Source organism: Hipposideros armiger, unplaced genomic scaffold (genome assembly GCF_001890085.2).
Source record: "Hipposideros armiger isolate ML-2016 unplaced genomic scaffold, ASM189008v1 scaffold_73, whole genome shotgun sequence".
NCBI lineage: Eukaryota > Metazoa > Chordata > Mammalia > Chiroptera > Hipposideridae > Hipposideros > Hipposideros armiger.
The window spans coordinates 949,971-975,564 of NW_017731423.1; the positions used below are offsets into that span (position 1 = coordinate 949,971).

The window sequence follows — 25,594 nt, forward strand, 5'->3', positions numbered from 1 at the left end:
CTTTCGTTTCATTTGTTGTTGTTGTTATTATTATTATTATTTATTTATTTTTTAAACCGACTTGCTGACAAAGTGCCATAAACTTTATACAAAATGGCCTTATTGAGCAACTATTTTATTCAGACGATGCCCGTGTCAGCAGTACCATACGTCACAAAATCATGGTGGGCCAGGAATTTCAAGAGAAGGCAAGGCAAGGGGATGTCCAGACTGAAGTGTCACACAAGACGGGAGTGAGAGCGGCGTCATACCTGAAGTGTTCGCTGTGCGCGCGCGCGTTTGAAGGAGAGCCAGCGTGATCTAAAGTTGTCTTAATTGCTGCTCGTCCCCTGTGAACATGTTGCTCCCTTTTGACTCTCAAGTAACCAGTTCACCCAAAACTTTTCTGAAGGGAGGACCCGCACCTCCTTGTGTTACCCCCCTTCCTTGTCACCCCCAGCGTTTGGGCGTCCTGCGCCGGCTAACAGGTCCCTGATGACTGAATCGTCACCTCTCAGTCCCCAGTACATCTCCGCAGCCCACTCGGACTGCAGCCTTGGTTGCCGCCCGGCCTCCCATTGCAGCAATCAGGGCGGCACGGAGGGAGGAGGAGGCGCGCCGGGAAGGCGAGACCCAGGAGGACCAAGTCCGGAATCAGCATGGGGAAGGCAAGCGCGGGGCGAGTTCGCAGCGCAGGTAAACAGGCTGGCCAGGCGCAGGGCGCTGCCGCCGCCGCGGCCACCCAGCGATTTCCAGGCACGCAACTCCGCCTCCAGGGCGCTCTCCCAGCCGCTCGCTCGCAGCCTCAGCAGCCGCCGCAGCATCGCCACACAAAGGACTGTTCCCCGCTGAGCAGCTAGCTCCTCCACCTCCACGTCCTCCTGCTGTGACAGCAGCCCCGACAGCAGTGCTCGGGCGCGGCGGCGGCGCCAGGAGGACCTGTCACTCCCAGCAACCCAGGCGGTGGCAGCGGCTTTTTTTTTTTTAATTTTCTATTTTGCTTTAATTTTTTTTTTGTCCTTATACCTCTTCTCCTTTCTGTGGTTCCACCCACCTCTTCCTTCCCTGCCTCTTCCTCCTCCTCCTCCTCCTCCTCCCCCTCCTCCCATAAACAACTCACCTACACCCCCCGCCCCCTCCAATAAATAAATAAAAGGAGGAGGGTAAGAGGGGGAGGAGGAGTGGTATGGCGGGGGCAGGAGGAGAGAGGAAAAGGGAGGCAGCGCGAGAGAGCGAGGCAGAGTCCGAACTGTCAGCGCGGAGCCCGCTCGCACCTCACACCATGAGATGGCGACGCGCCCCGCGCCACTCTGGAGGTGCCGGCCCTGGGTCCCCGCGCCCGGGTCCCGCCGCCCGCTCGCCGCAGCCGCTGCTGCCGCCGCTGCTGCTTCTGCTGCTGTGGACCGCGGCCTTGGCGCCGGGGGCGGCCGCCCGCAACGAGGTGGCTCCCGCGGGGGCCTCGGTGTGCTACCCGTCCCCGCCCAGCGTGGGCTCTGTGCAGGAGCTGGCTCAGCGCGCCGCGGTGGTGATCGAGGGAAAGGTGCACCCGCCGCGGCGGCAGCAGGGGGCACTCGACAGGAAGGCGGCGGCGGGCGAGGCAGGGGCGTGGGGAGGCGAGCGCCAGCCTCCAGCCGCCCGCCCCGGCCCGCTGGGACGGCCCGCTCGGGACCCGCTGCCCACCGCCAACGGGACCGTGCCCTCCTGGCCCACGGCCCCGGGACCCAGCGCCAGCGATCCTGGGGAGGAGGCATCCTATCTGGTGAAGGTGCACCAGGTGTGGGCTGTTAAAGCCGGGGGCTTGAAGAAGGACTCGCTGCTCACCGTGCGCTTGGGCGCTTGGGGCCACCCGGCTTTCCCCTCCTGCGGGAGACTCAAGGAGGACAGCAGGTACATCTTCTTCATGGAGCCCGATGCCAACAGCAGCAGCCGTGCGCCGGCCGCCTTCCGAGCATCTTTTCCCCCTCTCGAGACCGGCAGAAACCTCAAGAAGGAGGTCAGCAGGGTGCTGTGCAAGCGGTGCGGTAAGTCCCGCGCCCCCGGGGGCGTGCTCCGACCGGGCCGGGAGGGGAGGTGGCGAGCGGGGCGAGGCGGGCGCGCTCTGGGGTTCGACGGCTGCGGGGCAGACGCCGCGTGGAGAATTGTTTTCGGGGTTGTGGACTCCAAGCGAACCTCAGAGGAGGAGGTTTCGCCAATTGGATTCCACAGGCTGCGCCTTCTCCAGTTTCCTGTTTCCTAGGCTTTGCCATTGGTGAAAGCCCAAGTTTGGTACTCGGTTGGGGCCGCCTGAAACTTTTTAATCCCTTGGGGTTTCATTCACCAAGTAGAATGGAAATGGCCGGTTGCTTTCTCGTTGAGTGCAGTATTGAACTTGGCTTTGGTTAGGAGCTGCTGACTATGAGCCGCCTTTGTGGGGCTTTTCCTATGAAGGGGGAAGGGTGAGTCCATAGGATTTTATTTAACGCCTTCCCTTCCCTTGGAGTCTGAGTGTGGAGATGACCAGGGGCTTGTGTGTATTATGTATGGAGAGCCTAGGACGAGGAAGGGGTAGCGCACTGAGATTCCTCTAAATGTGGCAGAGGTTTTGGTGAACTTAATGCCCAACAGATAGAGACAGTCTGTATCTTGTGTGTATGTGAGAAGTATAAAGTTTTTTTTTAAGGTGAAATCATCTCAATAATTATTGTTTCCACAGTATTTTGGTTTGGTTTGGAGTGTGTTTTGGCATTTGAGTGAATCCGGACCGATGATCGTAATTACGGAGCTTCAGGTGTAGGCCCTGAAGAATTTCAGAAGATACGTTTAGCAGTCGTTTCTCAAACCTTTGAGGATTTACCGCTGAAAGTATTCTTCCCAGGTGTCCTTTATATGATCAGGTGTGAGAAATTAGCTGATAATCTAATTACATTTCCTAGGGAGCGTTACATTTATAAAATAATTTCTGGGTTCTAAATATCTGTATAATTTCCTGATTACCATATAATCACTAAAACATAGCAGGGTTTCTTCTCAAACCATAAATTAACATGATTACACATCACAAACTCTAATATGCATAATAGCTTTTTCCTGGGTCTTTATTTATCTGTCTAAGAGATAGTTGGGTTAATTGAATCTTTACAAAACTCAGCATCATGCCATGCTCCATCTGCCTGAGAAGCAAAGTGTGTCAGTTCTTTCACATTTGTATCTGGTGATGGCCAGTTATTTAAATTTCTGATTAGCAGTTGTGGTCCTTATATCCTGCAGCTAATTAATACACCATGATTTTGTTTTAATGACAGGAAAGAGCATTGCTTGCCTGCCGTTTCCTTATCTTAACAGTGCACTTTGGGAACCAGAGACCTGTTACGATTGCACCACTCTGTGGACAGAAGCTGTCCTCCGAGAGTGGTGCTGAAGAAAGCTGAGTGACGTTGGGATTCCCCGGGTCTGGCTAATAGATGTCACTGTGAAACATGGGAAGCGCACTGCTGGGAGCTGTCTTATTAGGCAACACAAAAGCTCCACACCACTGTACCATCGCATATATTCTTCTGGTATAGAATCTGAAACAAAACCTTTTAAGCTGTGCCATCATCCAATTTCCATGTTTTCTCATATGCAATTCAGGAAGGAATTTGCCTTTACCCCAAACCACGTGAGTTGTGAATCATTTACTACACATGGTGGGAAGTTAATATAAAGGGGACTGTAGTTGGCCATGATGCCTAGGAGTGGGGGTGTGTTACTAGATTAGCACAGTGTTGGTTTGCCTTTTAATTGGAAATACATGTTGAACTTCAGGGATAAAGTTCTTATACGCGTCTAGAGGATGTTTGGAAATGGAAAATTCATTTTGTCTGGAGGAATACTGTTCTATTTTTTGTGCTTCTAAGGGGGGAAAAGCTTCACTGAAGGTAGTTTTGCCCTTTTGTTTGCCAGTGAAACGAAATACATAGTTTTCAGCTGTGGCATACTAAGGGAAGCAGGTTTTTAAAATGAAGTGGAAATCTCCCGGCGTGTAATTAAGTAATTTAAGAAATCATGCGGTTACTGCTCTATGTTTGTGTAATTATTGTGTATGTTTGATGATGTTAGTGTTATATACTTTAAAGCAGAGTACTGCATGAAACTTTAACTAATAGGTTTAGCGAAGGACTAACTGAAATCATGCTAAAAGTTCCTCTTGTGTTTTTATGAACAAAATAGTTACTGTAACATTGTAGAATAAAAGTAAATAGTGTAAGCTCAAGAAATCCATACTTGGGGAGGTTGGATGTAAAAAAGTAGGTGACAACTTGTGTGTTCATCCAGTTGTATGGTCACAGTTAACCATGTCATTCAGAACCTACCAGGCAAAGGAACACAAACAGTTGGGGGAAAATATACAGAAAGAAGAGGGGCTAATTTGTCCTGGTTGAGCTGCTGCTGTGTGCTTCTGGTCAGACGATTTCAAGGAGAGTGATGGAACAGAGGGTTCTTATCTATCGACATGCCGCTGCCCTGGGGGCGTGATGACTGTGTTCCTGCCGGAGCCCTGATGCTAGGCTGGAGAGGGAATATGGCAAAGTCATTTTGCTATCTCATACCTTCGGGAACAGTTTACAGCTCTTACGCGTTCAGCTGCAGTGTTGTTTCTTACCAGTTGCTCGCTAGTGTAGAAACCACACATGCAACAGATTAGCCTGAGTGTTGAGCTAATAGAGGTCTTCTCTGAGATTCTTCCCCCCACCCCACTTTTTCTCCTTATCTACGGTAAGCGAAACTCCCTGAGTTGTGTCTGTAAAACAGAAGCTCTTCTCTGAAAAATGGACCTTTTGAAACAGAAACTGTTTAGGTATTTTAGAAGACAGCACAGAATCTCATAGCTTGTTTGCTTTATATTTGAAGTTTGTGTAAATTACACTTCCTTTGTAATTATTTAAATTCTTCCCAGACTTTGTTTTTTTCTCTTGCTCGCTGAAGGAGCTAAGAAATATTTCTAGGTTTTATAGTCGTCAGACTGCAAAATAATTTGCTGTCCAATTAAATTTCTATTATTGAAACAAATCGTTGTTTGAAGTGCTGTGTTTTTAGTTTTCAAAACATTGTGGTTATACTAGGCAGAAGCTAATTTCCAAAAAGGGGTAAAAATACTGATGTTGAATAACATCTATAATTGGGCCATGCAAGATTTGTATATCAATTGTGTTCTTACAAGCCAATCTAAATATTCAGTATGTCATATAATATTGGAATATATTGATAACATAAACATATTTATCAACTATTTGTGATAAATGGCACTGCTTTTTCTAATGTCCTCAATAACTATTCAATAAAGTGTGTTGACCTTATGGTGTTATGAAAATGAGAAAACTGCTGCAGGGATTTTCCAGCCAACATTGAAGAAAATTATTCATAATAAAAGCTTATATTAAGGAAGCAGCAATAGGAACAGATACAGCTTGACTGCTTGTATTTCATAAACACACATGTAAATTTAATTTCCCAAGTGTTCCTGACTGCTCTCTTTAAACTGTATAAATCTTACTTTCAAAAATCTATATGGTATTTGAAAACCTTCCTGTTGAGTAGAGAAACTGTGTTTTTAAATATATATGTTAAAAAATGAAACCAAGATAGGTCATTTGGGAAAACAACCCCTTAAAAGAAAAATATTTTAAAAGGAGAATTTAAATATCTGAATTAGAATATTTTACAAGCACTTGGGGATAGTTCTCATCGTTTGTGGGAGATCCATAAATCCTGTGAACCTAGGGAATGTTTTACCATATGTCTTAATGTATTAAGTAATACTGGGAAGCTTAAGAGGCACTGAGGGTCAAAACAATGAGCTGTGTTTCTGCTGGCCTGTATATTTATAGCAAATGAGAGCAAAAGACGTGATTGGGCGGGTTATTGCCCATGTCAAATGTAATCTATTCATTGTTCAGGAAATCTCCTTTGCTTCGATGCCCATTTTTTCCTGTTATTTTTTTCCTTAATTATAAATGTAACATCTTTTAAAATCTATTTTTAAATTTTGGTGACAATTTATGAACTTGACAGATGTCCAAAGACTCTCAAACTCTCACCTGCCCGTAGGACTTAGAAATACTTGGGTTTTTGTTTGATTGTTTTTGATATGCTCAAATGACTTGAAAAAATTGTCTCTGTGGATAGCTGGGATTGAATGGGTATTTCATTAGCCTTATAGAAATAAATGATAATAATTAAAACAAAATATATATAATGAGTAACAGTGGTGGGAATTCATTGATTGTTATATTCATTGGAAGTATATAATGAAAAAAGTATATAATGGAAGCAAAAAGTAAAAAAATTAGAGCTCTTATTGACTCATGCAATTTGTTACCAAAAATAATATTGTAACATAACTTAATCAAAATTTTCATTAAGAAAGTGAAAACTAATTTTTAATGTTCTAATTTTATATAACAGAAATGGCTATTGTGGACAGTTTTCCATTCATATATGAATGGTATAAATTTGTGCATGCACATGTTACTCTGTGCTGTTACATTATCAAAATAAGTTAAAAATAAAGTATCAGTCACTTTATAACACTTGAACAACTGATTAGTGGTGTGTACATCCTGTCATACTTTAAATCTACAGTCGAATTATTTAAGCATTTACAGAATAGAGACTTAAGTCTTGTTGAGTTGAGGTAAGTGCTAGTTAAGAGCTTGTGGTTTCAGACTGTTGTGTTTTCATATTGTTTGTGCTGTGATGCACTTGAGACTGATGTGTTTCTGAAGCTTGCTTCCTGGATCTCTGTCCCCAAATGATCCATAAAAGTTGAAGTAGATAAAAGACATTTTGGTGAAGTTGAAAGTTAAAAATGGGTTGACTAATCTCTGCTTGGTGTAGATCCATTTTATAGGAAACAGTTCCTCCCAGTATAGACTTACCATCCAGGAATCCTAGAGAGAGATGCATAAATTAATTTACTTTTTTTTTTTGAGGGGGGTTAGGGCGTGGTCTTTAAGAGAACCAGGATATTTCTCCCTATGGCAAATAGTTTACTTGAGAACTATATCCTAAACTTGGTGCACCCCATTAGGACCTAGTAAAATTTATATTTTGTTTTTCATAATAACTAAAAAAACAAAGAGAAGAAATTTAGTTGACTCACAGCTTGTTTGGTACATAGGAGATGGTCCTACCAGTTCCTAACTCAGGCTTCACAGGTGTTTTCCCTTCATCTCTATTTCCCTTATGAGGATGCTGCAAGGTAAGTGTGAGTGGGTTCATGAGTGCATCTTAGTCTGTGAGAGACCAAAGTGCAGGATTGCTGTTCATCATCACACTCACTAGCCTTCTCTTGACACCTTGGAGTTGAGCTGTCTGGGTCCAAGTATGTCAGAAAATGGAGGTCATAGATTATCAGACTGTGACCACAGATGGTCTTTCTGTTTCTGGTAGTCCCCTTGTTCATCCCATGAGGATACTGATGGTAACCTACCTTGCATCTCTACTTGAGAGGCTTCCCCCTCCAAAGTCCAAGGCTCTGGCTTTGAACATCTGCCCCTGTGTCCAAGGATCTGTAAGCAGTTAAGCGCATTGCATGATTCTGGAGCTGGTAGCCAGTTTGGAGGTAATGCAAGGCCAAAATTACCTAGAAGAGGGAATCATTTCTTTTCCTTTTGCTCTATTGTGCCAGAATATGTGAGCTGAACTGAGCCCACCATAAGTGGACATGCCTGGTGAGGGCAGTAGAGCATTGGTAGTGGGTGTACCTGGGAGCCAGGTCATGGGGGTGAGGGGGGGGGTGGTGGTGGGACATGATAAGAGAGGTGCACCATTGGTTACTTTGCTAAATTTGGAAAGCCCACCGTAGTAATACTGTCATCCCAAATATTGTCTCTAGTCTGGGAATTCCTATTAAGGCAAAGGAAGCTTAAACATTGAGGGGCTAACTAAAACCAAGTGGTTATAACTAGCACTCATTGAGTTTGTATCTTTTTTGCTTCTTAGTCAGACACATATAACTGGATGGGTATGTATAGATTAAATACCTGTTCAATAATTAATTAAATGAATAAATGACTGAAGCACCCCACCTCAATGGCAATCACTGTTCTCAGCTAAATTTTGAAAGAAGATGGGGGAAAATTATTCTGATTCTTTCTCTTCATGTCTGGTTTGGTGAGGTGGGTATGTGAAGGAAATAGCATTTGGAGCCATATCCTACCAGGGAACCATGTCCTCCCCTCACCAGCCACAGCCTTACTTCTGGATCAACCTTTGGGCTTCACAGAAGGCTATTTCATTTCCTAAAATTTGTGTTTCCTCGATTACTTCTGGACATTATTTATTCTGTGTCGTCTATAGCCTAGGTGGGGAAAAAATTTCCCTGTGTTGTAAAGACCAAGAAGCACAGAAGGGATTTTGAGTAGTCAGTGAACCCATATCACTGGTTTTTACAGACCCATTTTCCAAATCATTCCAACTCAGTTTGGGTACTAGATCTCAGTACTTAGAAATTCCATGTTCTTTTCTTGATCTCCCCCACAGGGGTTACCCACCTCAGTCCAAGTTCAGTTCTTGTAACTGAAGATAGAAAAACACTGCTTGTATCCCAAAGAAATATATAAAAAAAGATTTTGGATGAGTTCCTTTTCAATTTTTTTTCTTTGTTTTTCACATTACCTCAGCTCTTGGTTAGACTGCAGGTGGGATGGCACCCGTCCATTTGGGCTCTGATGAATAATGAGATCCTTCCCCTTCACTTTCTCAGTCGGCCCTGGAGATACCATGGGCGATGGCGTGTTATCAGTGCAGCAGCAGATGCAGTGGCTGCATTTTCTTCCCCTGCAGGCAGCATCCTGGCTGCACCTCTGTATAGAACGTGGTAACTGTCTACGGAGGAGGCGAAGGATGGCTGTGTTTGCTTCACATAGAAGTTTTCTTTAGACTTTGTCCTTTGGAGGTGATTCCGGTGGTGAGGGCTCTTTGGTGACTGCCAGAATGGAGGTGCTCTGCTCAGAGTGGGTGTGCTCATCATCCTGTCAGCCCCAAAGGGTCACCACTTTGAAATTGCCCAGACTCTCAACTTCTTTGCCAGCCTGGGCACGTCTGAGGTGCTTTTTCCTTCTTTGTCTTCATTCCCATCCTACGAGATTGCTGACATCTTGTCCTCAGTAACATTAGCAACTTTTCTTTCATCGGAGTGGGGATTTTATTAAAAACTCTAGCATTTTGGAACATAGTCTTATTCTGGTGAGTAGTTTTTTGTTTTTCTTTTTTCAAATTGTGGTAACATAAAATTTACCAATTTGACCATTTTTAAGTATGCCGTACAGCAGCGTTAAGTATTCCCATTGTTGGATAACTGTTATCACCTATCGCCAGAGCTGGAACTGCATACCCATTAAACAGGATTTCTTCATTCTCTCCTCCTCCCAGCCCCTGGTAACTAGCATTCTACCTTCATCTCTATGAGTTTGACTGTTCTAAGTCCCTCATATAAGTGGCAACACACAGTATTTGCCTTTTTGTGACTGGCATATTTCACTTAGCCGAATGTCTTTGGGATTCATCCACATTTTAGCATGTGGCAGGGTTTCCTTTTATGACTGGATAATTTTCTATAGGATGTACACACCATTTTCTTTTATCCGTTCACCTGTCAATGGACCCTGGGTTGCTTCTACATTATGACTGTTGTGAATAACCCTTCCATGAACATGGGTGTACAGATATCTATTCACGACCCTGCTTTCATTCCTCTGGGTATATACCCAGGAGTGGAATTGCTGGATCAGGTGGTAGTTCTATGTTTAATGTTTTGAGGACCCTCCGTAAGGCTTTTCACAGCAGCTGTACCATTTACATTCCTACCAGCAATGCACAAGACTTCCAATTCCTCCACATTCTCACCAACGTGTGTAATTTTCTATTGTTTTGGTAATAGCCATCCTAATGAGTGTGAAGTAGTGGTGAGCAGTTTTTAATGTTGTTGCTTTCTATTCAAACTTACTGCCTTTAATTAAACTGTCATTAATAAGAAACAAAAATTCTTCAAATACAGAGATCTTTATGTATGTATTCAGCTCTTAATTTACCCAGCATTTAGGCTCCTGAGTCAGAAGCCACCAAATTACAACAGATCATAGCTTAAAAAAAAAATAAAAGGTTTAAAGAGTAAACTTACATATACATAAGAACATATGTTTCTATTCATATTGTTATCGTTGTGGTCCAGAAAGGCACCTTATCACAATGGGATTAGTACCAGAATCTTTTAATTGATTTTTACCTATTTGTTTATCTTCCTTTTATTTATTTATTTATTTTCATAATTTCTCTGTCTCTATTCTGTCCACTGCTCCAAATCGTCTTCCATTAAACACTGCACTGGAGGGTGAGTCATTCTAAAATACGTACTACTTTTATTAGCTCTCTTTTCCGGCTTGGACACTTTCAACGGATGTGCCATAGTTACCTCTAGAGCAGCGGTTCTCAGCCTTTCACAGGGGTCGCCCAAGACCATCGGAAAACACATATGTTTGATGGTCTTAGGAACCGAGACACCGCTCCTCTACCCGGCTCCAGGCCCACATGCAGATACGCCCGCGTACAAGTACCCGGCGACCCCTGTGAAAGGGTTGTTCGACCCCCAAAGGGGACGCGACCCACAGGTTGAGAACCTCTGCTCTAGATCCTGACATTCCATGTCCTCCTTACTCCAGAGTAAGTCTAATCTTCCTCAGTTTTACTACAGGAATGCTTTTATCCAGCCCATAGCAGTTGCTCCATGAACAGACCATGCACTTTTCTAATCCTCCTGTTTGTACATATGCCATTTCCTCGGCCTGGATTTCTTTTCTCCCTCATTTCTGCTTGTGGAACTTCTACATCTCCTTCTGGGGACAGCTCACATCCTATTGCTTCCATGACATCAAATCCTAGTAATGATCCTGCTGAAAATACTCATCCTAGCCTTTGAACACAGAGCATTTTTCTTGCTGTATACTTTATACATGGTGCTATTCTAAACTTCCCATAGTCATCTTGTGTTTATTTTTTGAAACTGATGTATTTAAAAAATTTTCTGTATGTGTATGTGCCTTCTCTCTCCCAGTAGACCACAGTATCCTTGTGGGCAGACACTTGGAGCCTCCTCAGCTTATTCACAAGTGAAAAGTGCCCTGGCCTCAGAGTCCGAGCTCCTTTCCACTTGCAGCTTTGTAGTTTAGTACCTGTGTAGTTTGGATAAGAAACTTTAGGTCTCATTAGGTCTTTAGGTCTCATTAGGTTCCCTAATATGCAAAAGGAGACAGACAATAGAATTAAAATGCTTTCATGGTGCATACAAACTGCATCTGGTCCTCATCCCAGAAACGACCCAACTTACAAACCACTTCTGCTCCTGCCTCTGGAGCTTGTCTTGACTTTTCCTCTCATTTTAGTTTTGTTCTAAAGAAAATAATTACGAAAAGGCAATTATGAAACTTTTAGAGAATCTGAAAGAGGAGTACGAGAGCCGAATTCAAGGGAGGAGAAAGTATATCCTTCTTTCTCCGAATCTTTTCACCTCCATTGCCGTTTTGTGTCGTTTTGTTCTGCTGTCTGAAATACTAAGTTATTTGTATTCACAAGCATCATCAAGGAGCAAATACCACTGTCTCTGAAGGCCTGCCTTTGAAATTATAAAGTATGATTAATCGATTAATTCACATCTGTGAACTTCGAAAGCAAGAAAGTTTAGTCATTTGTTTTAATAAAACGTCAGAGAAGATGTAAAATGTTTTACTATGAATTTTTATTAATTTAAAAAATGTAAATCTGGCCCTGTTTTTAGGTTCTAATGATTTGTGCTGTTGTGGAAATGGATGAGGCCAGCACAGAGAACAGGGAGAGCTTGGTTTCCAGCTGCATGGCACCTGTTCTGATGATGGCTGGGAGAGGAGTCCAGCCTTCATGTAAGGTTGGGTGAAGAGACCTTCGTTCTCAGCTCACAGTCTCATGGTTTGGGCAGGCAAATGATATATTTTAGTCTTTTTATGTGCAGAACAAGCAATGCCGAAACAAGTCAAATGAGGAATAATTTGATCTGACTTTTACAATGACTGCATGAAGAGGTCCTGGCAGTGCCACTGGGGCTGTGCAGGGCAGGGCAGGGCAGGGCTCAGCTGGGCTATGTCCAGTTTTATTTATTCCTTCAGTTTGGCCTCCCTCAGTCCCTGGTGAATTCATCAATTCTGGTAGATCCAATGCTGCTTATAAATTGTGGTTCCTAAATTCATATCTAGCCCAAACCCTATTTTTTGGCTCCAGATCCATATATCCAACTATAATACTTACCAGATAATCCACCCAAGTGTCCTACAGACACTGTATATTAAATATTTTAAGCAGTTACCTTCCCTGCCAGTCCATCTGTATAATAATGAAATTACTACCTCTACTATTACAATCACTACTATTACTACCAGTGGCTTCCTTGATTGACAGCTTATTCTGTGCCAGACAGGGTAGGTGCTGATATGAATTCAGTTAACCCCTCACCATAGAATAGCATCAGTGTCTTCTTGGTTACTCCACACTAGAAACCTCTCTATCATCTCAGCTTGGTGACCTTGAATTCCTCCCATTCACCACAACTACATTGTTTCTGTAGTAGTTTCCTTTTTTATGTACCTGTAACAGCTTCTTATCTTTGCTCATGGGTTCTTCCCTTCTTAAATCCATTCTCTATACTGTTGGCTAGAGTGATTTTTCTGAGGCAGAAAAGATCATACTATACCATTGCATAAAGCTCTTCAGTTGTTCACAGGATAAAACCCAGGGTCCTTAGAAAGGCCTTTCAACTTTTGTCCAGGTTTTCTTATCCAGTTCCTTCTCCCACTCGGAACCCTGGGCCGCACTGATGGTGCTGCTCCACAGGTGCCAAGTGACTTTAGGACTCTGTGCATTTGCACATATTTTTCCCTTTTCCCAAAAGAATGATTAAATAAAACTTCAGATAGATAATGGATTATTCTGTATTATTCTGTAGTCTTTAAAAATCTTGGGGTAGAAGGAAGTATGACTTAGAGATATGTTCATAGTATATTATCAAGTGAAAAAGTGTGTTATGCAATATGTGTGTATTACTCTTATCTATCCATCAATCATTTACTTACCTCATCTATCTGTCAATCTAAAGAGCAATGAAAGGCTGGAAAGCTCTGTAACAGAATGTTAACAGTCGGGTGCTGGAATTATTGATGTTTAGAATTTTCTTCATTTTGTTTTTGTAACGTTGCTGTAATTAACGTGTATTACTTTTTAGCAAGGAAAAGCAGGAAGTGCTATTTTTAATAGAAATGCTGATCTAAAACAAGGACTGAGTCTTAGTTAAGGGACCTTGCCCCTTTAGAACATTGCTGTCCTCAGAGAAGATGGATTAGTTAGGGTAGGCTAATCGCTGTAACCAGCGTACCCCAAATGTGTAATGGCTCATTTGTAATATATTTCTGCCTAGTGAATGGACAGAACATGAAATGTCCTAGTTTTCATTTTCCTCAGAAAGAGGCCTGTGTTAACACTCGAGGCATAGCTGAACCTTACTTCAGACCAGATTGGTTGAAATAGGCAGGGTTCCAATTTGTGATGGTCATTTTATTTTGAATGGCATAGCTCTCCTCCGACAAGTAGACAGACAGATTATGCCTTCTGCTGCCTCATTGCAGTAGGAGAGCCCAACAGGTATGTGCAGAGCAGATCACAACCATCTATGTTTATTGTAGATAAATAACATATTGACTACATGCTCTTTCTTAGGTTCAGATTAGCATTTTATGGGTTAATTTTGCCATAAGTCTTTAAAGTTTAATGCTCGCTGTGTCTGGTTCATTGTTTGATATCACTGAAAACGCAGAGGGTCAGACAACATTCATTCTGTTCTTTGCTGGCATGTTAGGATGCCTTTTGGAGCTCCGTGTTTAACAAATCATTTTGATATAGGGACTGTGGAGAAATAGTCTCAGGCTTTATCACTGCCGACTTAATTGGGTTTCATGATGCACATTTCTTCTTAGTAGGATAAATTAAAATGGCTGATAAAGCTGCCTGTAAAAGCAAAACTGTTAGGTTAAACCTGCCCGGTGTATTAAATGTATCGATGACTAATCTTTCCACCGTTTTTAATCACTTTTATTAACTTTTCAGTAGTTTTATTACCAGTAACTTGCTAAATAACTGTCATTGTGTACTTAGTAATATTTCTCTTTAAAATGCTATTGAAAAGTCCACGGAAATGATTAAGGTGCCAATATCATCCACCTGCTTCCTGTTAGGAAGAATCGTTGGTGGTTTTATGATTAGCTGGGTGTATGCTCGTGCTCCCTTTGTGCAACCTGGGAGGAAAGGGAACCAATTTATAGCAGGTGAATAGAGACAAGAAATGCATGGGTTTGAAGCTGTGTAAAATAGTCATTTGTGCCTCTACATTATGCATGTAGTTGTTATGCCCTCTTTAAAAATATTTTTACTAAATATTGAGAAGATAAAAAAGAGGATAATTCAGAATTGTAAACTATAAAGAATAATGATACATTTGTTGTGTTCTTCTTTAGTCCCATCTTTGTCGTGAGCCATTTGGCTTTATAAGGTCTTGAGTTCCAGGTGCCTAAAGAACAGCTAAGGCATTGTCTTACCTGCAGGTCAATCAGAGACATATCTATTTATTAAAATGCACTAGACATGTATCATCAATTTACCCCTTACCTTTCCCCTTACATTTGTATAGCTCCCAAATCCTATTTCTTCCTTCTTAGATCTAGGCATTCTTGACCTGCAAGAGAAATTGTAGGGGCCATTCTGAAGAGGCTGCTTAAATACATTATGAGAATCATGAGAACTCTAAATAAATATAGGTAACCAGTAGAAAAAGAGAAGCAGCGAGCGCACTTTATTTGTTTGATAAATAGTTATTGGGCGTCTATTATTTGCTAGTCTTTGTACTGATTTCTGGAATCATGGCAATGAAAAAATGAGACATGGCCCTTCCTGAGATAGTAGGGTAGAAAGACAGGACAGTTAATGCAAAGCATTGTATGATATACATACATTTGTGATTGTGCTAAGCTTTATCAGGGAAAAATACAAGGTGCTATGAGAACATGTAACAGAAGCTATCTAAGTTTGAAAACTACAAGAAGGTCTCATTTAGAAAGAGGCGTTTCTGATAGGGGTGGGGAGGAGGAGGAGAAAAGAGGAGGGAAGGACATTGTCAGTCCTGAGGCAGGGATGAGAAATAGCAGAGTGGAGAATCAGCGCTAAAGAGACAAGAATGAGGTCTGAGAGGTAAATAAAAAAAAAAATCAGATCATTCTGGAGTTTTTAGAATGCTGGACGTTGTCCTAAAAGTATGGGAAACCACTGCAGGGTGTTAAAGCATAGAAGTTATAAGATTTCCATTAAACAAAGAAAAATCACAAGTGGCTGTTGTGCAGAGAATGGCCTGAAACGTGCGTACAGGGAACTCAGGTAGGGCTCTGAGTGAGATAAGGATGTGGCCCTGCGCTAGAGCGGGAGCAGAAGAGATGAAGAGAAGCATGAGGATTTGAGATTATTTTGGAGGCATCTTTTAGTCTTGATTATGAAGGGGGAATGCTTGTGGGGGACTGGGCAGGATGGCTCCTGGATTTCTGATGTGAGCAATTGTGTGCATGTTTGGGAGTGAGATGGCGAATATTTTAAAAGGAGGGTTAAGTTCAGTGTGTGTTTGATCTATCCACATGGAAATAACTATCCAAAAGCACTTGAATGCATGGAGCTTAGAAGAGAAGTCTGGGTTGGGTTTATGAATGTGCGAGTTTTGGACAAGGACACGATATTTCTATCTCCACTGAGTAGAGGCAGTTGCTTAAGGAAAGTGGGTAGAGAGTGAGGAATAGTGAGGTAAGAATGAGGCATGTGAAACAGCAACCTTTAAAGATGAGGTTGAGGAGGAAACAGGAAAAGAGCAGTGAGAAAAGTGAGAGGAAGACCTCAAAAGGATTCAAGATGGAAGAAGTGGTCGGTTATGTCTGAGTCTCAAGAGAATCCTTTTGGAAGAAGGTGAGGGGAAAGCCCAAAGCAGCATTGCCCGAGTGCTGACTGCTGCCAAACACTTTACATTTAAAAGTGCAGATGGTTGGTAGCGACTTGGAGGCCTTACATCAATCAGCTCTGGCCAAGCACTGTGGGTGGAGGCCAGAGAGGGTGGGTTGAAGTACTAACGGCTGACCCCTGGATTATTAAGATTGGGGTTTAGTAATATGTATTTGTATTTATTTGAGCAGAAGTAGCAGGAAGTCGTTTTAAGAAGTCTGAACCTTTTTGGGGGACGTGGGGTTGGGAAGAATGACTCTACCTCGGAGATCTAATGGGTAGTTTGTATAAACATATGGTTTTTAAAGAAGTCATCAAATTGATTGAGTTATATAGAGTGTTACTAAAGTGTTGCTGAAGGTCACCGTTTTATCAGTGTTTTGCTCCTTAGCGAAGAATTCTTTCCTGTGTACCATGTAAGCCATGTTAATGACAAATTATTGTTCAAATTTTTCTTGACACAGCAACTTGAGAACTATAACTACTGTCTCTATAGTTGATGCCCAGGTCCTCAGGGAATTTAATGCATTGTCACATCAATACCTGTGGAGTGACATCTATCAATCTAATTTAGAAAAATATTTGAGTCAAAAGGTCCTTGGACCATGTATTCAGTTGACACAGAGCTACCTTTATTTGAAGCTATGACTGAGCACTTTAATGATCAACAGTCAAGAAATGCAAAGCTATTATTCTGACAGTAACTGAATGCATTTTTCCTGCCCATCTATGTAAAGTCTTTTTATTGTCTAGTAAGCTGCTGAATGGATGCATTCACAGCTATTATTTGCATAAGGAGTTTGAACCACCATGGGAAAAATGGCTTTGAATTTCCCGTTTTCTTTTGTTTACTTTCTGTACAATAATAGTGTTTTTGTGCAAAGATTTTTTTTTACCTTGGGTTTTCCTAATTTTAATGCAGCATAAATAAGCTAGGAGTTATATTAATGAAAGTTGCACTTACACATCAAAGGAAATGGGGAAAAGGATGAAAAGGAAATCTCCAAAAAATAGGAAGAGCAGCTCTGACTCGTCCAACCTCAGCAGCAGGCTCCTCAGACCAGTTCACCTTAGAGAACCATGGATGGGTTTTTGGACCTGATGTTCCGATCAGGGGCAGACCAATGGTTTGCAAAAATGGTTTGCAGATTAGAATATGAAGATCCCTGGCCTAGACTCCTGGAGAGAGTAATTCATTTGGTCCAGGCCATGTCCTGAGTAATCTGCATTTTTGGAAATCTCTCCAGGTGATTGTGGGGTTCACTTAGGTTTGGGAGTCCTTGGATTTTGCGGCCACTAAAGTTTTCTCAACTAATAAAGTCGAGGATTCTCTGGAAAATCAGAAGCTGGGTAAGAAAAGAAAGACTTAGAATTTCCTGGGTTTCTATTATGTGCCAAACATTTTTACATATTTTACCTCCTTTATTCCTTAACGCCATCTCATGAGGTGTATCAATTTATTCCAATTTTAATCTGAGATTCAAAAACATCTATAGAACTTTAAAGGTCACACAGCAGCTGAGAGGCAGAACCTTTATTTGCATTCAGGTCATTTGATTTCCTCCGTTAGAACCATGACAAGATTTGGAACATTGTAGTCTGATGGAATTCTAGTTGCACCTCCCCTGAGTGAGGTTGTCATGCCCTCTCTGTTGTAGTGGGTACCCATTGCTAATGGTAAACTTTCCTCTTTATCTTCAAAGAGTGTACATGTGGGTAATTGGGTAGGGAGGACTGGATGAGTTTTGAGAGTGCTGAAGTCAGATCCACTTGGATAAAAACTATGTCTTCAGTAGTGTGCAATGGTTATTGTGTCCAGAGATGACACTGTGTCTTTAAAAGATCTGTGCTAATAAGATCATTGTCTGCATGGGGAAGCACTACACATCAACATTAATATTTCTCCAGGAAGGGAATGAGACAGGTGGGGACCAGTAGGGGAAGAGCTGGAGGCTGGAGTGGACTTAGCACACTACTTAAGAGTCAGGTCTTGGCTCCTAGACCTACCTCTGTCCCTTGTGACCTTGGAACCATTGCTTGAGGTTTCTAAACATGATGTAAAATGAGAATAATATGTCTCTCTTAGTGATAAGTGAGGGTTGATTACGATAATGTATGTACAGCACCTAAGTCATAGTAAGTGCCCTTTTAATGCTAATTCGGAGGTCTAAGGGGTACTCCATGGAGCAGGGAGGATACAGTGTTGCTGGGGACATGGAAGGGGATACATAAGAGGCCAAAATAAAGATGAACATCACCTGCCTGAGTGCTGTGCTCTCCATTCCCTTATGAATTCATATTCACTTGACCTGTGGTGCCACAGGCCCTTGAACACAGTGCTACTCCAAGCATAGTTTGTGGATCAGGAGCATTGCACAGTAAGGCCTCATCAGTAAGCTCTCAGAAACTGAGACCTTAAGGGAAATGACATATAACAAAACCAATTTTACCATAGGCTAATTGACATAAATAAGACTTAAGTTTCTATGGCATATTTCTGGTCAAAAATACCACCCGACTTCTAAATAAAAACTCAAAACCCTTCTAATATTAACGTTGAGATAAATGTGAGCTATACATACATTTAGGAAAGATTAATAAAAACAAATAAGAGAATTGTTTTCCAACCTGCTTATTCCAGTTCAGGATTGAGCCTGGCTAGGGCCTATCCCGGCAGCTCAGGGTGCAGAGGGACCTGTCCTACAGAGAACGTCTTTCCAACGTGTGGACACCTCCCTTGAGGTGCCTGGGGCAGTTGCTTGGTCAGAGAGGAGCATTTGTCCAGGCTCAGCCATGCTGGTACTGCAGTGAGGGCTCTGTCTGCAGAGCTCCATAGATGGTAGCAGGAGCAGCAGTGGGTAAAAGACACACACACACACACACACACACAGATAGAGATAGGGAGAGATAGAGATAGAACACTTTTTCTAGGAAAGTTAAATGATAACATGACCTTTCCAAATGGGCTGCAAGACATGGCACCAAGAATGAGCGCTAGGGCCGGCTGAGTGGCTCCGTTGGTTAAGAGTTGGCTTAAGAGCACGAGCTCTGAGCAACAGGGCCACTGGTTCGATTCCCACATGGGCCAGTGACGCTGCGCCTGAGCTGAGCTGTTGCTGAGCTGTTGCTGAGCTGTTGCTGAGCTGCCAACAGGTGGCAGGATGGCTCAGCTGGTGTAACAACAAGATTGCCTGTTCCATGGTGGGCTACACCCACCCGCAACTAAGACTGAACTCAGCACCTTGAGCTAAGCTGCTGCCCAGATAGGGCGTGCGCTCTTAACAACAAGGCTGCTGGTTCGACTCCCACATGGGATGGTGGCTACGCCCACCTGCAACTAAAATTGAACACAGCACCTTGAGCTTAGAGGCTAAGAGCTGCCTACCAGCAGCCAGGTGGTGACTGGCACCCACCACAAGGAAGCTTGAACAACAACTTGGCTGGTCCCCTTCCCCAATTCCCCAATAAAATCTTAAAAAAAAAAAAGAGCACTAATGAAACACCAAGTAAGGATACTGTCAGAAGAGTTGTCGGGCACCGTGTGAGCAGAAGAGATGATGGGAGGGGTCTGAAGGTTCCCACTGGGATAGGAGAGGAGACCCCGCTCTCTGAACATCATGCTGAACCCTGAGCCTAAACAGAAAATAGATTGGGGCGGGTACCCTTCGGGAGGGGAATTGAAATTGCCCCTTTCCCAGAGTGACTCTGAGGGAGCCATCCAGCATATACAGAGAAAAAAAACCATCTGCCAGACTCCACTTGCCTAACTGGAGTCCAGAATGGTCCACAAACGTTTTGGGCTCAGGGCTCTGGGATGGTTTCCCATCTGGCTGTGTGCTCTGTGGAACCAGGCCAAGAGCAGAGTTTTTGCATTTAGAGTATCTTAGTGGAATCAAGTGAGATGAAAATGAAGCTTTTGTAACTCCAAAAGGTGGTCATATGCTGCTATCTTTTCCCTACTAATGATTTGAGCTTATTCAGGGTGCTTGCTCTGTGCTTAGCCCTTCCTATTTGTTATCTCATTTAATCCTGATAGTAACCTGATACAGGTAGACATCATTATACCAGTTTTATAGGTGATGCTATCGCAGAGGAGTTATGGTATATGCCCAAGACACACAGCTAAACAACGGGAGAAGCCAGGGTTCAGAACCCAGTCGGGCCTGTTCGAGTTTCCTTGTATACTGAATGCAGGCTTTCTCTAGCTGGCTCTTGGCAAAAAAGAAAAGGCAACGTATATGACAACCATTCTAAAGTAAATAAAAAAAGCCATAGTATTTGCTTCTTGATCTCCCTAACTCAACAAGTACTTATTGATCATTCACTAATGCTACAGGCTGTTGTTCTGTGAGATATGGAGAAGTTTGAGGAATTTATAAGGAAGCCAAGGAGAAAGGATGTATGCATGCTTAACCAGAGTGCAGACATCATGTGTCACAAGTGTTCAGACAGATGAGCTTCTCCTGTGAAGGAGGAGGAACCTTTGCTGGGGCACACCAAAAAAAAAAGATATTTAAGATGACACTTTTTGGATAAATAGGGTTGTGTTTCCTTTTATGTCTGCAGAGTGTGTTAAAAGGCGTTTGCAGAAGCATGTTGCATTTATTTGTCTTGAGTTGGAAAAGTTAGAAGACAGAGGGTGCCTTATCAATACTAGACATTTGCTCCTCCTTTGGATAACTTCTGTACTAACAAACACAGGACCATCTGCCATGAAAGATAATAAAACTCTCACAGAAGAACCTCACCAAATGGGGCAAATAGAGGAGAGGTTACTTATTTACTTATTTATTTATTTATTTATTTATTTATTTATTTATTTATTTATTTATTTATTTATTTATGTTTGTTTGTTTGTTTGTTTTGATGAAAAAAATGTATATCAGCACTTTTCCTTGGAAGAAATGTAATTTCTGTTTTAGTAGGAGAAAATAACACTGGCTTAAATTCTATTATCAGGAAACATGCCTTTGTTTTTATCTTGAAGTAAGGTGTTTTTCATATACTGTTGGGAGTCTGTAGTAATATAGTCATTTTCTATGATATCCTTTGGTCATTATTCATTCTTTTAAGTTCATGTTTCTAGTCTCATTTATAATTGTTTTTACGTTTTTTTATTAGTAGCATTTAATAGCGACCACCCATTAAAACGATTGCAGTACCATAAGTGTATTATAAATTTATCTGACATGTTATTGCTTTTAGATTATAAACTGGAAAATAATTACAATTCTTGTTCTTGTAATGCTATTATTATGATGATTTAATATTTCCCCAAACAGTTTATGCAATTTGGTCCTTTTCTTCATTTGTATGTTTATTTGCTGACAGGAAATCTTCATAGTTATATTTTAAAAGTAATAAACTCTCAGAGCTGTTGATGTGAGAAATCCTTTTATAATATTATGTTAATCTATTTAGCTCCCAGAAGTTTCTTAGCAGATCCAAGGAATTTCCTGGTCACTCCCAGAGGTCTGACTGGACTTTATCTTAATAAAGATAATTAAGGTTTCTCAGCTTACCAGTGTCTGTGTGGTCTGGCCTTAAGTGAATTAGTTCCCACAAGAATCTTGGAAGATGAATACAAGCAATGCTGCCTTAACTTCTAAATGTTTAACCTTATATTTCAGTAGGTGCAGCCTAAGGTAGTTCCTGTAGTGAGGACCAACTTAGGTCTACATAATCTACATAATCTACAACGTTTCAGGGAAATATGGTTCTTTCTTTTTCAAACTCTGATGGGTATTTGGATTCCTGTGTCGTTCATTTCAAATGCATCTGCACCACTGGATATGTGGGAATGAAACAAATGCTTCTCCGACCAATCAACCAAACACCAGCGTGTTCACTGTGCTATTGCTTTCCATCGATACTTTTACGGCACATGACTTTTTAGTTATTAATTAAATGATATGTTCTATAGATGTCCACAGTTTAAATCCTCAACCAAATGTTCAATGTCAACAAAAATTCTTCAGCATAGCACTGTTTATAATTTCCACATTCACTGTCATTAATTCAATAAATAAGCTTGAGCACTTATTATGTGCTAAGCACTGTGCTACTGATCCCATACTGTATGAGGACTTGATCCTTATGAGGCATATTTGTATTTTACAATCTGTCAGCTCAGCCTGTCTCTGAAAGGCCATCTTTTCCTGAAGTAGTTTCTGAAATTAAAAGGAAAAGAGGTGATTTTAGGATTTGACCTGAGTTCTAGTCTTTTCCTGACCACACAATGGACCTTAGGACAAGGAGGGAATACGAGAATACCTTTCTAGAGAAAATGCCTTTCCAGTACAGGACATGGGCTGGTACTTCTAGGATAAATGAAGCCGTAAAGTTACGGCTGTGTAGTTGGTGGGCTGGGGGTAAGTAATTTGTGGGCATAGGGGAGGTTTCCAAATTTTCACAAGATCAAGAGCTATCAGTGGCATTTAAGTACTTTGTCCATAATTTTAAAATTTGAATTAAAATTATATTTTAAGTTAAAATATATAGGTTGCTATTGTACAGCTAACTGAAAACGAGCTGTTTGTCCTTCAATAAAAGCATTTGTCTACATGAATGAAAATATTATGAAAAGGCTGTAATGGGCATACTTAACCCATGAGGGTGAGGGAGAAGGTGAGGGGATTAGAAAGCACAAATTGGTAGCCACAAGATTGCCATGGGGATACAAAAAGTCAGTTTGGGAATATAATCAATAATGTTGTAAAGATTTTGTAGGGTGTCAGATGGGCACTTGTCTCATTAGGGAGACCACTTCATGGGCGGTGTAGATGCCTGACCACTGCACTGTACACCTGAAGCTGAATAATACTGAATGTCAACTATAATATTACACACACACGCACACACACACACATACACACATACACACATATATAGTCACAAGATGTGGAGTACAGCATAGGGAATAGAGTCAATGGAATTCTAACAGCTATATATTATGTCAATGGGGTAGTAGATTGGGGGAGGGTGGTTATCACTTTGTCTGAAACTAAAAAAAAAAAAGACAAGAAAGCAAATGTTGAAGCCTTTGCACTTTCAATGCCTACCAGTGCCACCTGCTACCCTTGCATTGTTAGGTTCCCCTTTTGTCCATTTCTAGCTCTCATTTGGTTTAAAAAAGATTGCTTTAATGTGCCCAGGTCCTGGTTATGTGATATCAGTGCAATAATAAATAAGTCAAGGCCTCCATCATTCAAGGCCTCATCCAGCTACCAATTTCTGACATGTCTAACTGCATAAGACATACCTCATTACATAAGATAACTGTGAGTGAAAGTACTCCTTAGTTAGACTTCGTCATCATTACTGGGATGGAATGGATTTATGAATATTAGAAACACTTATAGTTCAGAGAAAGAAAACATACCAAGAATTCACTGTTGGGATGTGAGAAGAAAAAATAAGGGAATTCTTTGGGTCCCTCATCCCACCATCCTCCTTCTAAGCTCCTCCCATGTTTGGAGGAGTTGGTCATATGGTTGATCCAGGTTGTCATTCATTGGACCATGTGTCATTTTGGGCCTTGTTTCCCTGCCTGTGGTCAGGCATGGAAGGGCTTTGTTCTGTTCTCAGGGACAGCTCAGCACACGCCTTGCCTGCTATGTACAGCAGTCCCTCTTGCTTTCCCCGTTCATGGTGTGGATGGGACACCAGGCAGTACTCAGGGGTCTGTGTCAGTGCCGCATGAGGATGGTTTGCTGGGGGAGCTCTTAGTCTACTCCACAGACCCAGAATAGATTGATTTGGAGAAAGCAGGAAAGCTCAGTGAGCCTTGGTAGCTAAGCTTGTACCCAATCATTGTTTACCTAAGGAGTTCTGGATTTGGAAGTCATCAGATATTTAAAACTTGTCCAAGTTCAGTAATACCTTGGTTTGCGAGCATAATTCATTCTGGAAACAAACTACTTGTATTGCAAGACATCGCTCATTTACCACATTAAAATGTACTAGAAATGTTTGCTCATCTTCCAGAACACTCGCAAACCAAGTTACTCTCAATCCAAGGTTTTACTGTATTTATAAAAATGATGCTGATTATTCTGTGTTTATTTCCCTTAGCAGGGAACTCCTGAGAAGAAGGAAGGTGAGGGGTAAGATACAGAATCAGTACTTTTCCCCCCACCTCTAAGCCACTAACATAGTTTAAGAGGGTCAAGTATTATTACCGTTACTATTTGTTTGGTACCCGTTATACAGTTACCTTGTATGATGGTGTATATGTGCTTATTTTCCGGGTTAGGTTCTGGATAGGAGATTGAAGGTCACCCTTCCTTGGGTCTTTGACAGCACCTAGTACAGTGTTTTGCATAGAGGATGACAAATTGCACTTTTGTTTTCAATTGTGAAAAGTTTTTAGGTAGCATCTTATTGATTTAGGAGGGGGGCTTTCCTGGGGCAGAGGGCAGGGTTGTATCCAATTATTGGGCAGGAGGGCAGGTCATACCACACTTTTGTGCAGATGAGGGACTCTCTGAAGTACTGGCCTGCCTCCTCTGGTGGGTAGTTTTTTTTCTCCCATTTTCCCACTCTTTTCTATTTTCGGAGTTGGAAGTCAGAGGAGGAGGGTGCCACAGGTTGAGATGATGGGGAAAAAAAATAGGAGAGAAAGCAAAGAGAACAGGGATATAGATGTACTTAGCTTTGTTTATTTCATTCCCAACTTAAAGCCTGATTAGGAGAATGTGGCCTTTCCCTATAAGGTAATTAGTGACATCTCTGGTTAGTCATCTGAGAGAAAAGAGAGACAGGGAGACATGCTTACTCTTTTGCAATGTGGTAGACTTGGTCATTTTTGGCTGTCTCGCACCTAACTTCTTCCTAACCACCTTCTTTCCTCAGTCACCCTCGTTCTCCTTCCTTCTCCAACAGAGTGAAGCAGACACCAGTAATTGCCCTGCAGTCAAGACTTTACACTGCTGGGAATTCACCCTTAAGGAAGAAGCGATCAATTAACTAATTATACTTTTCCACTCCAAAATTGGTTGGGCTTCTTTGAAGAAGAGATGATGTAAATGAGTGGTAAGGGGATTAACTGGGTATAGGCAAGCATTGTGTACCCACGCACAGAATGGGGAAAGGTTGGAAATGTGAGCGAGACAAAGTCTAATGGATAATGAAAGGTTGCTAAGAAGTTGGCTGGGAAGTTATTCAGAGCTAGGAAGAGGGATTGTTCTACCAGTTCATTAAGGATTGTTCTTGCAGTAGTTTTCATTATCTGGTTCTGTGACTTTTCCTCTTTAGCCTCTAAAACAGTAGTTAGTACATGTTATATTTTAATTCCAGTTAACATTATAATGAGGAAAAAAAAGTGTTTCACTATATTCTTTGTGCCAAGTGGAGACACCCCAAAGGAGGATTGCCACCATGTGGAGAGGGGGATGATGGTTGATCTGCAAAATCAGGCGTCGCAATCACTAACTTCTTTAGGAGAGTGTTGATGAAAAATATCCAGCCAAAGAGAAAACTTATAAGAATTTATTTGAGCTGTACTGTCGACTATTACCAGAAAGCAAAATCTCAACAGGTTGAGAAG

At 41.9% G+C, this 25,594-nt stretch overlaps 1 protein-coding gene across 8 annotated transcripts in view; it reads left to right on the forward strand.

Annotated features, from left to right (window-relative positions):
• Positions 1 to 1,174: 1,174 nt before the first annotated feature.
• NRG1 (neuregulin 1) overlaps positions 1,175 to 25,594 on the forward strand; it is a 1,026,954-nt gene continuing 1,002,534 nt past the window's right edge. For all 8 annotated transcript variants that reach the window (XM_019642856.1, XM_019642855.1, XM_019642857.1 and 5 more), the window contains exon 1: positions 1,175 to 2,000. In XM_019642856.1, coding sequence (XP_019498401.1) covers positions 1,262 to 2,000 — 739 coding nt within the window. In that variant the 5' untranslated portion in view covers positions 1,175 to 1,261. The remainder of the gene's footprint in view (positions 2,001 to 25,594) is intronic.